Source organism: Colletotrichum scovillei, assembly GCF_011075155.1.
Source record: "Colletotrichum scovillei strain TJNH1 chromosome Unknown Contig00001, whole genome shotgun sequence".
Taxonomy (NCBI): Eukaryota; Fungi; Ascomycota; class Sordariomycetes; order Glomerellales; family Glomerellaceae; genus Colletotrichum; species Colletotrichum scovillei.
The window spans coordinates 2,723,116-2,737,656 of NW_023336259.1; the positions used below are offsets into that span (position 1 = coordinate 2,723,116).

Genomic DNA, 14,541 nt, shown 5'->3' on the forward strand with positions numbered 1-14,541 from the left:
CTCTTCGCAGTCGGAGACTTTTTTTAATTTTTCTTACCCTTTGCCCCCTTCCCTTTCTCTCATCTCAACGTGGACTTACCTTGCCCCTTTCCGCAAGGTAGTTGGTTCAATGTCGCCCTCGCTAGGACGATTTTGACCGTGGGCTCCGTATCCGTACGAACAAGCTAGGTACGCGCGCATATTGGTGTGAAGGCTTTGAAGGGTAAACCTCGCAGAGGATTTACCGTAGTCAGTAGTATCTGGCATCGTTTCGAGACAGGAAGCCCGATACCCGTCTGGCAATGGTTGTTTCGTTGACGACGGGTCACCGGTCCATATCTCATCTACCAGGAACATCAAAAAAAGGGGCCAACACGGGGGGTGCTTGATTGCCTGGGCAGGGACCCGGGGTTGACGAATCCACCAAGTATTTTCGATAATCGTAGACTTGTTGCGCAACAAGAGGCGCAGACAGATTTGAATCTGGCTAGGACAAAACTATACAGCCTGGACAAATTGCCGGTCAAGAGAGATGCATTCCATTTACCTATTCGGATCAGAGCCTCTTTTATTGTGGTTTACACGGACACATACGGATAGGTATTTGGCCTTTGACTTTCGCATCTGAATACACTACATAAATCATGACGAGTGCCAGCCACCCCAGTCTTGTACAGGTTCCAGGGTCCTCTTTTCGCCGGGAAGTCTTGGATGGAAACTCTTCCAGGTTTACTCCTGTGAGTCCTGTCATCCATTGATTCCATTTCTTCCTCCACACTGCAAGGGGCTCGACAGTGGGCAATGAGCAGATGTCACCGAAACCATCCCATCATGCTGGAGACAACGACCGCGACAAGACCTTTCTTGGAGACGCGGGACGCTAGTCCTCTCTTGGTTCCCTCCCGCTAACGTCCCTGAGCTTCGCAGTGAGACACACGGTAGTAGAGAATCAAGAACGCGAGCGGGTGTTTTACAACCTGTCGTAACCGTTCTTGAAGTTTTGTCTTGAGCGCGTTCTGTCTGCCCAGACTTTCTGAGAGAAGGTGGGATGTACCTACCTTACCTTAGGTACCTAGGTAAGGTAGGTATGAAAGATGTTTGCACTTTCTACCTGCCCAAGATTGTCGAGGCAAAGCAAGACAGGACGGGAAGGTTCCATGAGATGTCATGTACCTTACCTGACGTACTTTGGTACTTGCCCCGAGCTTTGAATAGTGAAGAGGCACCTGCGGCGGGTTGTCACTTCCCGGATGAGGTATGTACTTTACCTTCGTCTTCACCTTCTTTTCCATGAGTCCTTCCTTTGCAGCTTTCTGCCCCACCATCCCAAACATTTGACCATCGTCCGAAAGCAATTGGGTCCCTTGGGGAGGGGGACCACGCTGCACACCGCACGGGGAAGGGAAAGGACGGCTCGCTCGCTCGCTTTTTGCACCCCTGGACTTTGCATGCATGCATGTACCTTAGTCCGTACCTTACCACCCGAGGAACACCGCACATTCGGCTTGCCTCAGATGCTTGGTACCTGAATGGTGGACATCTTTCCTCTCGTGCTCAGATGCATTGGATCATCCATCGCCCACACGCTCCACTGTCTGTCCTCCAGGAGCCAAGCCTCACCTCACCTCCCGCACTTTTCCCACACCTCCAGCTCAGGGGCACGCCGCACGCCGCGCGAGGGGGGGAACAGAGCCCAGATTGAATTGAATTGCCCAGAGCTTCCACGTATTCTTTGCCCTTTCGTGGTTCCCACACCGCGATATTCACCCACGACCACCCAACGTGAACCACACCCGACAAATGACAAGTACTCTGTATTCGTCCAGACAGTATTACTCCGTAGGCTTGAGGTGCATCTATCCCGGCCCAAAATGAACATCCAAATATTGCCTAGCATCAAATCTTAGCCCAGGTACCTTCCTACAGACTGCATGCTGAGGTGCTCAGGTATGGATACCTAGGTACTTACCCTGCCACGCCTGCCTCCACTGGCTATGTCACTTCCAATGCACTCTGCCCACCTGCACTAACACTACCATCTCAAAGGCGGGCGCGCGACACAAAAAAAAAACTACACCCTTTGCACTAAGCTTCCCAAGATTTCCTCTTCCGTCCTGGTCGCAACTCGTCCTCCTGGCCTCAATTCGTCGTCCGTTTTCTTCGGCTTGTCTTGGTCTGTCTGGCTGGTGGCTCATGCGCATCGGCTTCTCTTTCTCTCTTACCCTCTTTCTTTCTCGAGCACCACTCTCGAGTCTCTCGCTCTCTGTCAACCAAGTCTCAACCTGCCGCGCTTGCTGTACCGGCTTCTTCTCTCCTCCACCTCCCCAGACAGACCTCATTTCACACCTAGGTCATCTTCTTTTCTCCATTGCCAACCTAACGCTCAGCTCAGCTCCGACTCTCCTCCTCCTCCACCGCAACTTTCTTCTCTCCAACATCTACGTTTCGAGCTGGCCATCCCTCCGCTGGTCGCATGATATCCATACCACCTTTCTGCTCTCGTTGTTGAATCTCAGCTTATATCCACCATCGCTACATATACCAATTGGCTTTCTACTACTTCCAACACGCCCTGCTATCATCGTCCGGACAGAATCTTTCTTGCATCACCGTCGCACTCAGCGTCAGGTACGTTTGTTGCGAGTCTCTTTCGTCTGTACCTTCCCGGTCCTTCCACACCCACCTGTGCACACCCAACCCTCCGCGCTGCCGTCTCCTGGTCAGCACATCAAGCAAAGTTACCATCAACGGATACTGTACTGCCTCTCCAAACTCAACATACCCCCATGTTCGCCTGTCCGCGTCGAAACTCAGTCACCCGTTCGTCGCCCCGGTCGAGCCAAGGACCGCGTCTTCCTCGTTCCCCTGAACTGCACGGCAACCTCCTCAGCTCTTATATGGATTGATCGTCTCTGCCACGCCGATACTTCGTACCGAACCATTTCACCCGATTTCCCACTCCCACTCCTACCCCCGACACAGTCTCTTCGTCAGTGCCACACGTTCTGCAAGACGTGGTTACCACGCATGAATCTCTGTCTACCTCTACCCCCCCAAGTGGATCACACCCAGGTCCTTCACTGCCATGCGAACGTGGACCAGGTGTTTCAGCTCTGCAATCGCCGTCGCCTGCTCGATTGACAAAAATCAACTTGGCTAACAACTCAACTTGCGCAGCCATCCGTCATACCCTCCCGGTCTTCCCTTTCGCATTATCATTTCTGTAATAGTCGCAAACGCCTGTCAATACTTCCGAGATCACTTGAAGGAACCCATCGTCATTCGCTCGCGAGATACTACCATTACCAATATTTGTGTCGCCTCAATCTAATCTCCTGTGGTCTCACCCGGGCCCAGGAGACCTGCAGTACTGGTTTCCTCGACTTATAGACCCGGACTTCCAGCAAACATGGCCAACACAAGTGCTGATCCGGCCGCTGTGTCGCTACCAACTTCTGGTCTCTCTTCGCCCCAATTCCAGACGAGGTCGCGCACCCAGAGCGTGTCAAGCGATCGCCCTTCTACCATTATGAGCGCTGGCCTGATGTCGCCTCCTCTCTCCGTAACACCCGAACCCGCCTTCATTGCCGCCTCGGCCGCTTCTCAGATCGTTACCAACGATCACGATAGTCACGCTGACACCTGGTACGATCAACATGGAATCGAACCCGCAGGAGAGACGGCTTTGGTGTCGACGGCCGCGCTGCAATTGGTGAATAGCTTCCTCGACCAGCTCCTCTTCAACTTTTTGTCTGCCTCCCGCGCAACGACTCTTGCCGCTCTGCGACCAGCTGTGTCCGAAGTCTTGAAACCAAAACTCGCCAAAGATGCTATTAATCAGGCTGATGAGGAGCTGCGGGAGTACCTTGGCGGAGGTGATGAGGATGACCTTATCCAGTCGCAAAGTCCGTCCTCGCAGAGGGACTGGGACCTAGAACTTGTCTGGAAGCGGACGCGGCTGAGGTGCATGGTATACTCGTCGCTCGGTGACATGGAAGAGGAAGACGAAGACTACTACATGGAGCAGGAAAATCTCAAGCCTGCCATGGATGAGCGCGGCCCCGAAGTCATCTCCCCTGCGGTCGCTATTTTCTTGACGTCAATCCTCGAATACATGGGCGAACAAGCCCTGGTCGTTGCCGGGCAAGCCGCATACCACCGTCTACGAGCGAAGTTCGAGAAGGAGCCCAAGGAGGGCGCAAAGAGCATTGCCGATGTTGCTGACAGGATTGTGGTTGAGGAGCTGGACATGGAACGGGTCGCACTTGACAGGACTCTTGGCAGACTTTGGCGGGCATGGAAGAAGAGGCTGCGCTCTCCTACTCTGGAATCGCGCCCCTTTTCGCGCAATTCTTCCGGTCATCCCAGACAGTCCAGTACTCCGGAGGCCCGCGAGACCGCGCTCCCTGCAAAGGGCCTCGGAATTCAAGAAGCCCCAATCGAGGAACCCGAAATCGACGACGTAGAGGAATACTTGAAAGCATCGGCCATCCCTCTGCCGATGGGGGATCGCGATGTTGATGAGATCGAAGTACCGGGATTGGCTTCCTACAGCGACGACGAGGAGTCGGATCATGAAGGTGAAGACGAGCCGGCGGCGCAACGGCCGAAGAGTCTGATGATCTTTACTTCCCAGCCCAGCAATGATTTGCCCACCCCCACAATGTCTCAACCTCACACGCCAACTGCTCCCTCGACTCGCAAGCGCTCAAATTCCTTGCCGACCCCGTCGCCCTCCCCTTACACCTCGCCAATTGTCAAACGCACCCGGGCTGAGCCAATTGAGACTGGCTTGGTTGATGAGCAGGCCGGCATTCCAGAGAAGGAAATTTCTACAGAGGCTGTGGAAGCCCTGCCAACCGAAACGCTGCCAACCCCAGACGAGGTCACTAAGCCGATTGTAGAGCAAGAGCCGGCCGAGACTCGGGAAGAAGAGGCAAAGCCAGTCTCTGATGAAGCCCCTGAGCCGAAGCCTCGCAACCCTAATCGCATATCACAAGTTGTCGCCCCTGCCGTCGCGACTGCGGCATCCGCAGTGACCACAGTTGCTGTTGCTTCGACAGTCAAGCCACCACAGCAGGAGACTCGATCCGCAGAAGAAAGTGGCGATATTGATGATTTTACCGAGGAACCGGAGATCTGCACCTCCTCTAGAGTTTCCATCGCTGGGCGTAGCTCTCCGAGCATCTCCGACTCCGGCAAACCTGTCGTGGTTGCTCCAAAGCTGTTGCAAAGAACACCCAGCGTCCGCTCAGCTCGCGTTGTTGACGTTCACGGGCCTAAGAGCCCTGTGACCGGCTCGAGAGCGTCTTCGGTTGACGCTTCTGACCGCTCTCAGCAGGCCAGCCTCTCCCGTGCTAACAGTGTTTCTCGCGTAACACCACCCATCATCGAAGAGAAGCCGAAGCCTAAGCCAGTAGAGATTGAAACCATTATTCGGTCATCGACCTCGACGCCGCGTACTCGGTCTCCCGTTGAGAAGTTGTCTCGGAGACAAAACACAAACGAGTCCATCTCAGAAGTTGACGAGGATGCCCAAGCTCAACCTTCACGGCTAACATCGGCTGCGTCAACTCCAACGCCCACAGCAGGTACTCCTGCAATCAGGTCATCCCAGGCTATTTTCAATTCTTCCCAACGCACAGGGTCACCTCGTCACGATCACACTTCATCCGCCACTAAAGTCACCATCTTGAGGGACACGCACAACAACGGGCCTATCCCCGAGGAACCTTCGCCACGCCATCGCTCTCACACGACGTCTAACGTGACTGACCGTAGTGGTGGTCGGTCAGCCAACGGAACTCACTCCCCAGCGGCGAGCATCGGAGTCGTGACTGTTGAACGATCTGCTGCTGCTGGACGCGACTCCCCCGATCGCCCCAGGCACCTGCGAACCTCTGGCTCCTCTGGCTCTTCGAGCACGGGCAAGATCCGAGCCGTCAGGACTTCCGAAGATAGCAAGGCTTCCGGCCGTGCCGATAATCTCGCTCGCAACTTTGAGGAGCTCATTCAGAGTGACCAGACCATTCAGTACACGCTTACGCCGGAGAGCATGCGTGACATTGATGTGAGTTGTGTTTCTTAATTGCCTCCATAGCATCCACTAATAGTCATGTAGGGAAACCGTGCACAAAGCGCAAGTCCGGTAGTTGGGCCCAAGTCGAGGAGAAGCGAAGACGCCCGCACGGCCTTGAACGGCGAACGTAACAGGTCTGTCTCTGGAATCGACATCCGAAGGACCATGTCTGTCAGCCGCGCAACCGGCTTGAATTCGCACCCACCCGAAGCCAAGAACAAAGGTTTCGTTCCTAAGGCACCTCCTAGCACAACACTCTCTCGGTCGCGTACCGGCGGTCCACAGGCGAGAGACGCTCGAGTACCCCGCGACACTGCGATGAACGATTTTGCCGACTTCATCAGGTCTACCGGCCCGACAGCTGACAACGGTCCTGCACCCCTACGGAACGTCAGCGGCCCGCCGCCGCCTGTGAAACACAGCTTGGATTCGAGACGCATCTCATCATCGAACAACCGGCCACGACTACAAGCCCGGGATGCTGCCGTCGACAATCGCGAGGATAACTCGGACCTAATCGATTTCATCCGACGAGGACCGCCTAGCTCGAGCAATCCCCGTATTCCTCGAACAGTGGCTCCATTCCGGACAACGATGGATTCTGACCAGATGTCGGGTGCTGTGGGTGGCAAAGCTGTTGATGCCAGCTTGCCAGACATTCGATACAGTCAAGCGTCGACCAACGTGACGGATATCACCCAGCCCTCTGTACAGTCGTCGATCAACTCCCAGAGCGCTCTTCTCAAGAACCGTCCCAGTGGCAACGGCTTTGACGACGACGAAATGATGCCCAAGCGCACGAGACGTCGCGTGCGCGATCCGTACGCCATCGACCTTAGCGACGAAGATGAGGAGGATTACGCGCAAGCTGTCCGGCCTCCCCCAAAGAAGGAGGAGAGCCTGGCCGACTTTTTGAAGAACTACTCGCCGCCGCCCGAACCCGCTGCCGCCCCTCATAACGTTCCCAAGAGGAAGGCGAGCGCTCCCAGTCTTATTGGACGCTTCTCCAGAAAGGACAGCAGTGCGGGCTCCAACAGCGCAAAACCAGCCAAGGTTGACAGTCGGTCCTTGAACAGCCGCGCTGGAGGTGCGCATGGTCACGTTCCAATCCAAGTCAACGCTCCTGGTCAGGACAAGTACGGGGCTGCTGACGCTACCGCCAGCCGTGGAGCCATGCATTCCTCGGGACGCGTGCCGATGAAGAAGTTTGAGCCAAGGGAGGCCGTTTCGTCCACGAGCCGCACTAACGACCTGGCCTCATTCCTTCGCAGCTCCGAGCCGCCACAGATGACGCCTGCGGCCCGTGCCGCTACCGGAGAGCCTCAGCAACAAAGCAGCGGTAGCAGCTTTTCCAAGATGTTTGGTCGCCGGAAGAAGTCGAGCTTGGCTTAGTTGCCCAAGCCGCGTCGGCGCGGAGCCACGACCTGAATGAAGATCACGACCTCTCCATCAAGTATGGAGAAAATTACAACAACCATATAGCGCCTGTTCGTCATATTGTCACGCAAGAAATCTGTCACCTGGTCATGATTGCCCCGGGGGTGAATTCGGCACATAGCCGAGCCCGGGTTGCCCTGTTTGGTTCTACCTTTTTGTTTCTACACACTTGTGCCTCGCGCTCCATGTTTTGATACCACTCTTCCCAAAGACGGGATAGGATTTTGTTCATTTCTTGAGCGGTTCCGACCAAGGACCCTTAGGTAGTCTTTGGCATCGTTTTCTTTGGATAATAGGACCCTTGATGGACTCTTGACAGTTTACTTGGGCAGCGGAAGACGAGTCTGGAAGCATTCTTAGTTAGATACGCAAAAGCGGTCAACAATACAAAGCATGCTTCTCTGATATTCTTCTCTTGATATTATTAACTCATGGCTTGGGATTGAGATTTGGTAAGTCAAAGGACAACTGACCCTTACACAGTAGATATTGGCGGTTGCCAAGGCAGGGGTGGATGGTGGGCCCTGTCCGCAGACTTGATAGTCTTCAAGATGGTGCTAATTATGCACTCGTCGACTGGCAGGCCGGGGGTGACCTGAAGCGGCTGAATCCCATTGGCCCAGCTTCATTGAGCCCGTCTGTACCGCTGCGGGAGGGTTACACTGACGAATTGCCAGTCCCGGACGTCTGTCTCCATCGGTAAGTTCTGCAACGCCAGACAGGACGGAAGACTCAATACACCGAGCGATGTCGCGGAGCGGCGGAGCGGCTTTAATGGCCTAGTGTACGAAGCCACAGTCCCCCCCATGTTCCGCGAATTAATGGGGATTCGTTCCCACTACGGAGTACAAGTCTACAAAACGGTGCTCTCCCCGCTGCCACGCTTATGGGGCACTTTAGAAGTCCAGAACTCGCGCCCCCAGGACGACTCTCACATACCTTGGGCGGGAACTAGCCCATTCCTGTTTTGTTGTTACACGCCACGACCATCCGTCGCAACCGGGAATCGCAAAATCATGGCTGATCCCTCTTCCACCGTCCCGTTAGCTACCACTGCTGCTCCTGCTAGCCCCGCACCGGGAACGGCTCCGGCTGGTGATGCTGCTGTGCCGGCAGCGGCGGCAGCGCCAGCTCCGGGAACCAATGACAACGGCCCGCCGAGCCCGGCACCGGCGCCTCTCGAACCTGATGAGGATGAAGGCAATGTCCGTTTTCTTCTCTTGGTTTTGAACAATCCTCACTATTGGTTCCCACCAAACGTGAGACATAAGCAAGGAAGCTAATATTGGGGCTTTAGTTCACAGAGGGTTCTTCTACAGCTGATGACCGCATGTGCGTATTATCTTGGTGCCTCTTCTGCAACTCGTTTCAACCGGGCTACCCCTTTTTGCCTTTGCTAAGTGAAGCTTCTCCTCTGGTTCAGCTCGAGTTATACCGCCTCGTTATCCTCGAGCGTCGTAGACTATCCCATCGAATACGGACGTCGCTATCATGCTTTCCGACCAGGATGTCAGTCATTCTCTTTTCCGTATTTTCTCTCACTTTTTAGTCGCTTGCACATCTGTTTCTAACAAAAGGATTCATGTGTAGCGTATAAATTCCCCAATGATGAGGTACTAAGGAAGCTTACCCCCCTATTTCTCCATACAGCCAACAAGAGGCCGTCAGCTCACTTCTTTCTAGTCTGAGATGGATAGGCTCGACTTGGCCCACGCGATGATGGTCAAGGCGATTGGGAGCAGGCTGTATAACGCGCCACTGAAGAAGGAAAAGGTGCAGAGGATCCTTGATATCGGGACTGGGACCGGACTGTGTATGTCGTGAACCCCCTTCCCCTGCCCTCTCCTCTTCTCCGTTCTGAGGGTGTCATTGAGATTCTGCTTGCTAACTTTTGGGCGTTCGTGTTCAAGGGGCCGTGGAAATGGGCGACGTCTTTGAGAACGCGGAGGTATAGTACCTGGTCTACTTCCACCACGTCTTTCACCACTCGGTGGGAAAAGTTGTAATATGCTGCTGACGAGGAGGTTCAGGTTCTCGGCATTGATCTGAGTCCTATCCAGCCGGAATGGTACGATATCCTCTTACCCATCCTCCTCTAGTACTCGACATCAAGACCTCATTATCATGAGAGCTTGAGAATCCCTTTACTAACATAGTCCAAAAAAGGGTCCCTCCCAACGTCAAATTCGAAATCGACGACGTCGAGAGCCCGTGGGTCGGCAATAGGAAATACGACTTCATCATGTGCCGGTACATGGTCGCCTCCATCAAGGACTGGCCCGGCCTGATCAGGAACATATTCGAGTGGGTGTTCCCCGTCCCGATTTCTCCTGCTTGTCATACTATATAGCAACTACAGGTTCCTGTTGTGATCAAAAGAAGAAGAAGACCGACTGACTAACACCGCAAACAAAAACAGCCACCTAAACCCAGGAGGCTGGGTCGAATTCCAAGACGTAAACACGCAATTCTACTCCGACGACGACACCTTCTCCCAAGACTCCGCCACCGCCCGCTGGATGGCCGGCTTCGCGACCGCCTGCAAGGGGATGGGCCGCGACACCGACGTGGCGCCCACCCTCGCCTCCCTCCTTCGTCAGGGCGGCTTCCCCCCGGAGACGGTCCACGCCCACCGCATCAAGGCGCCCCTGGGCCCCTGGGCAAAAGACCAGTTCCACAAGGACCTGGGCATGATGAACCTGATCTTGACGATTGACGGCCTCGAGGCGCTTTCGCTCAAGTTGTTCTCGGAGCTGTTGGGGCGGACGCAGGAGGAGATTCTGGTGGAGACTGCTGCTGTGAGGAGGGAGTTGAAGACGGGTGCTTTTGGGGCTTTTCATGCCATGTTTGATATGTGAGTTTTTTTGGGTCTTTCTTCGTAATGATTATTGCTAATGGACTCTTCAGTTACAACGTGTATGCGCAGAAGCCGTTGGAGACGGGAGATACTACGCAGTGAGTCTGGCATGTCTACCAAATTCTGCATTCTTAGATAAAAGGGTCATGATGGTTTCAAGTATGACAATGATTCTCCTCGTTTCTCCAATTTCGAAAGAGTTACTTGTTGAGCGGCAAGTGGCCATCAAGTTTGACTACAGATTTTACAATTGCTCGCAAAATTGTGTTGTCTCTCATGGCGCTTTGCTCTAAATCCAACGAAACGAGAGTCTACAGCATCTCGAGCTACGCGTGCTCTCCAGGTCAAAGAGCACCAAATTACAGGCAAGGTAAGGCAAGCAGGAAAAGACTTAGACAAATTGGCTTACGTCCAGAGACTGGAGTGTACGAGCTTTACTCATTTCATCATTGCGTACTACTACTGCGTATTCATCGCGGGTAGACTACGGTAAACCAGAACAATCGCAAAACATTCCCTTTGGCATGTGCCCATTCGAAACCCAACTCCAACATCAGTCCCTATCGCTGAACAAGTCGCTGCCATACGACCGTCGCAGGAACCTCACGAAACCCAAGAAACTCCTAGTTTGATCCATTTGTCACCCGCGGCCGCTCCGTTCGGATCCTGTCTGCCATCCAGGACCGATAACCGCATGCACCATGTTACCCTTAAACCCTCCGTTTGGTACTATTTCCTAGCCAGCGCCACCTGGCGAGAAAGCATGAGGGTATCGCCGCCGCCATTCGAAACCGTAAGAAAGAAGTGCAAAAACTAACATGCAAAACTAGTCGCCAGCGTACAAGTCCGAGGACAAGGAAAAGCACAGAGAAGAAAATACGAGAAATAAACTGCAAGAGTAGTCAATAAAAATAAAGTAAAGGTAAACTCATTGGAACTGGGCCGTTGAAGTGTGCCCATGTTGCGAAGCAATCGTGACAACTCCACGGCAGAGGAGTAGTCGTGACTCAGCGGTTGTGCGGAGCCGATAAGTGGTGTTGAATCAGTGACCCCATTTCGTCATCATGGCTCTGATAGCATCAGCTGATAAACTCAGAGAAACGAGAGACCCATCCGCTCTCACAGCGATGAAACGGGGTAGCGAGAAGAGGTCATGCGCCAGTGTGGAGTGGCCCTCTTTAGATCTCCATGTGGGCCACGACATCCTCACTCATCCGCCGTACCGGGCTCTTCCGGTCAGACAGGCTCTCGTCATCGTCCTCTTCGTCGTAGTAGAAGCGCTCCTCGGTGTAGTCGTCATCAGAGAACGGGACCAAATCGCCATCGGCACCCCGATTCCAGAGGAAGCCGTCGCTTTGTTCTTCGTCGTCTTCGTACGGTGCCACAACCTCGGCGTCGCGGTCTCCTAGCCAGTATTTGGCGCGCTTGTTGCCGGCCAATGCATCAAACTGGGTACTCCGCGTCCGCTTGACGGAACCCGGAAGCGCCGGTTGCAGGCGCGGTGATTGTGACGATACGACCGGGACAACGCGAACATAGAGGTAGGCGACTCGCTTCAACGCGCGGTTGAAAAAGAAGCAGTGAGCAGCCCAAATCGCAGACTCATCTTCCTCGAAAGGGTCGACATCCGGATTGTAGCTGAAGACTGTGCATTCGTTAAGGCGCATCTCCTTATCAATTTTGGACCAGCATTGTGGGCCCCACACCGGCTTGGTCTCCGAAGACGTGGCCTGCTCGACCGGCCGTGCCTCAACATGCGGTCTGACATTCTGTAAGATTGAGTCGAGGTTTCCCATCACTCTTCGCAGATTCCTTTCTTTCTTGAAGTCGCCTGGCCTCAAAACGTGCGAGAAATCGTAGTGTTGATGACTGGCGTTCAGTGTCGCAATCAGATAAGCAAATGTCCGGCGACTCGCGAGCTCTGATAAGGGGCCAAACGCGCTCGAGTGTGAGAACATTTGCATGTTGGGAGATGTTGCCAGCATGGCTTCGCGGTCTGGTGGTGATAGGCTTGCGCCCAATTTGAGGAGCGCGGCATGTTGTGAACTAAGGTCTTTGTCGATGTTCTTGTAAAGCTTCTTATCGGAACCTGTAGATTTGGTCGTATAGAGGTCGCATCCGCCAGTCACGTTGCAATCCGGTGTGTTGAAGTTAAGAGCGCCAGTGACGGCGTCGAAATCTTGCAGTGGGAGATACTGCGAGCTGGGTTAGCAGGTGTCATCGACTGCTGCAAAGGAGCGTGCCTGCTGCAGCAAGTTATGCGCACCTTCATCTTGGATGGTTGAGGTTCGGCCTGGGAGACCGAGGTGGGATGGAGGTTGGTTGGAGTATATTCTGTATTGGCGCGCAATAGATGTATAGATCGCGAGCGCTTCAACGGTTGTTCTGGCGATGCAAGGAGCTTATCGCCGCTATCGCGCCGTAATCAGGTTGTTGTGATGGAGCCGTTGGATTCCGGAGGTTTAACGTGACTAAATGATGTCACAGGAGTTGGCAGTCGCGCCGGACCGGAATAGGGGTGTCTGCGGGTATCGGAATAGCGGTGACTCGGAGTCGAGAGTATGGTCAGATAAAAGCGAAGTCGACGCGATAAATCGCATGCGATGCGTCGCAGTGAATGATGATGAATCGGTGTGAAGACTGTTGTCTGTGTATCGATGGAAGCCGGAGCCTGCCTGCTTTAGATAAGGCAAGGAAGGAGCGACTTGATCGTGTAGATCAATTTGGTTCTGATGGATGAACGGAGACTAGACGCGTTGCGCCTAGTAGGTGATCTGGTCGACAGACATTACTAAAAGACGAATGTTGTAGTGAGGTGTGTGTGTGTGTGTTGGAAGTTGAACGATGGTAGGGTGGTCGAAGCAGAGGGGTAAAAAGGGAAGGGAGGGATGGGGTGACGAAGGACGGGAGTTTAAGACGACCTGACGAAGCGGGAGTGAGCGGGAAGTGAGCTGGGCACCCGGTGCTGTCGCAGCTCTCGGCAGGTGCGAGGACTCGCCGGTGTGAGAGGTGACGCCTTCCTGGGTGCGTGGTGGTCTGGTCTGCCACTCACCTCTCTGGCTGCGTGGTCCGTGGTGTGCTGGCCGCTGTCGGTTGCTGCTATTGCTGTTACTACTGCTGCTGCTGCTTGCTGGGTCCTGGCTCACGTCTCCGTCGTTCCCCGTACCCGCTGACAAGGCCCCCGTCCTGGTGCAGCAGGGTGAATGGGTAGCTGCCGTGAGGTAAGGCAGTGTTAGGTGGTGGGCCAGTTCCAAGATAGGAACAGATAGTGGGTGGAGCCGACGGGGGGTCTGTGACAAAGCATATCTTGCGCTGTTCCAGCATGTCCGCTTTCTGGTGCTGGACTGCCGTATCGCATTGTGACCGCCTGCTTCGTTCTTGACACCGGATTCGCGGGTGTGGGGGAGACACCAGCTGGGAAGTCGGGGTCCAGTCCCTGTCTGTTCCCTGCTTGTTGGGGGAAGGGCCCCCTTCGCGGCCTTCGGAAACCCACCCAGCAACTCTGTCCAATCCGCCGCGTAGAGGGAGGCGGGGCGCGGCCGGTAATGTCCAAGCGAATGAAAGAGCGTCAAGAGGCCACGAGCGGCTACTCCAAGCCTATCTCGCAATATGACTTCATATTGTCTCTGGGCAATGAAGACTGGCGTTTGGTTGCGTATCGGAATGCTCATCTATTTGTCAATTGTTACGTGTTTTCCGCGGAATGTAGTGGTGCTCCATTGTCGTCGTCCCTCTTGGCCCCGTGCCCAGCTCATGCATCGTTTCTGGGGCAAGACTCAAGATTGGACAAACGTTGTGGACTCAACCAAGCAACAAGCACCGCTATCTCATGTTCTTCTCTTGATGTAGTAGAGGGCGGTTTTCCGCCCTCAAAGATCTATGCACACAAAGGGCCACCCGGGGGTCATTCCCGTCCATCACAGCATCGGCGCATCGTTCCCTCATTGTCGCGTATCGGCCTTCTGATTTCCGGCCTGCAGTGTATCCGAAAGCCATGGCGGGTCGTCAAAGGATGCCAACCTCTTTGAGAGACGATGTAATCTCTTCCGTTTCCTGCATACGCGGCGAGAGCGCCCATTAGCCAACAGACTCATAAATGGCATGCCCTCCTCGCGGCTCGTGCAACACTTGTATAGATGTCGTAGATTGGCTTCGAGGCTCGATTTATCCCGGGCTTCGTGTCTCAATC

General features: G+C 54.3%; 3 protein-coding genes across 3 annotated transcripts; 2 read left to right on the top strand and 1 right to left on the bottom strand.

Annotated features, from left to right (window-relative positions):
* The first annotated feature begins 1,760 nt into the window (after nucleotides 1-1,760).
* HER10_EVM0006693 (uncharacterized protein) lies at nucleotides 1,761-8,100 on the top strand. Its single transcript, XM_035476272.1, has 2 exons — nucleotides 1,761-6,049; nucleotides 6,101-8,100. The coding sequence occupies exons 1-2, from the start codon at nucleotides 3,389-3,391 to the stop codon at nucleotides 7,448-7,450; spliced, it is 4,011 nt and encodes a 1,336-aa protein (XP_035338477.1). The 5' UTR covers nucleotides 1,761-3,388; the 3' UTR covers nucleotides 7,451-8,100.
* HER10_EVM0003082 (methyltransferase) lies at nucleotides 7,994-10,715 on the top strand. The gene is made up of 10 exons (XM_035472768.1): nucleotides 7,994-8,700; nucleotides 8,793-8,827; nucleotides 8,919-9,004; nucleotides 9,086-9,108; nucleotides 9,179-9,308; nucleotides 9,406-9,443; nucleotides 9,526-9,563; nucleotides 9,662-9,799; nucleotides 9,915-10,349; nucleotides 10,403-10,715. The coding sequence occupies exons 1-10, from the start codon at nucleotides 8,302-8,304 to the stop codon at nucleotides 10,452-10,454; spliced, it is 1,374 nt and encodes a 457-aa protein (XP_035338149.1). The 5' UTR covers nucleotides 7,994-8,301; the 3' UTR covers nucleotides 10,455-10,715.
* An 815-nt stretch (nucleotides 10,716-11,530) lies between these two features.
* On the bottom strand, nucleotides 11,531-12,624 carry HER10_EVM0002710 (uncharacterized protein; the record flags this gene model as incomplete). Its single annotated transcript, XM_035472412.1, has 2 exons — nucleotides 11,531-12,547; nucleotides 12,619-12,624. The coding sequence occupies 2 exons, from the start codon at nucleotides 12,622-12,624 to the stop codon at nucleotides 11,531-11,533; spliced, it is 1,023 nt and encodes a 340-aa protein (XP_035338113.1).
* Between the last annotated feature and the right edge of the window lie 1,917 nt (nucleotides 12,625-14,541).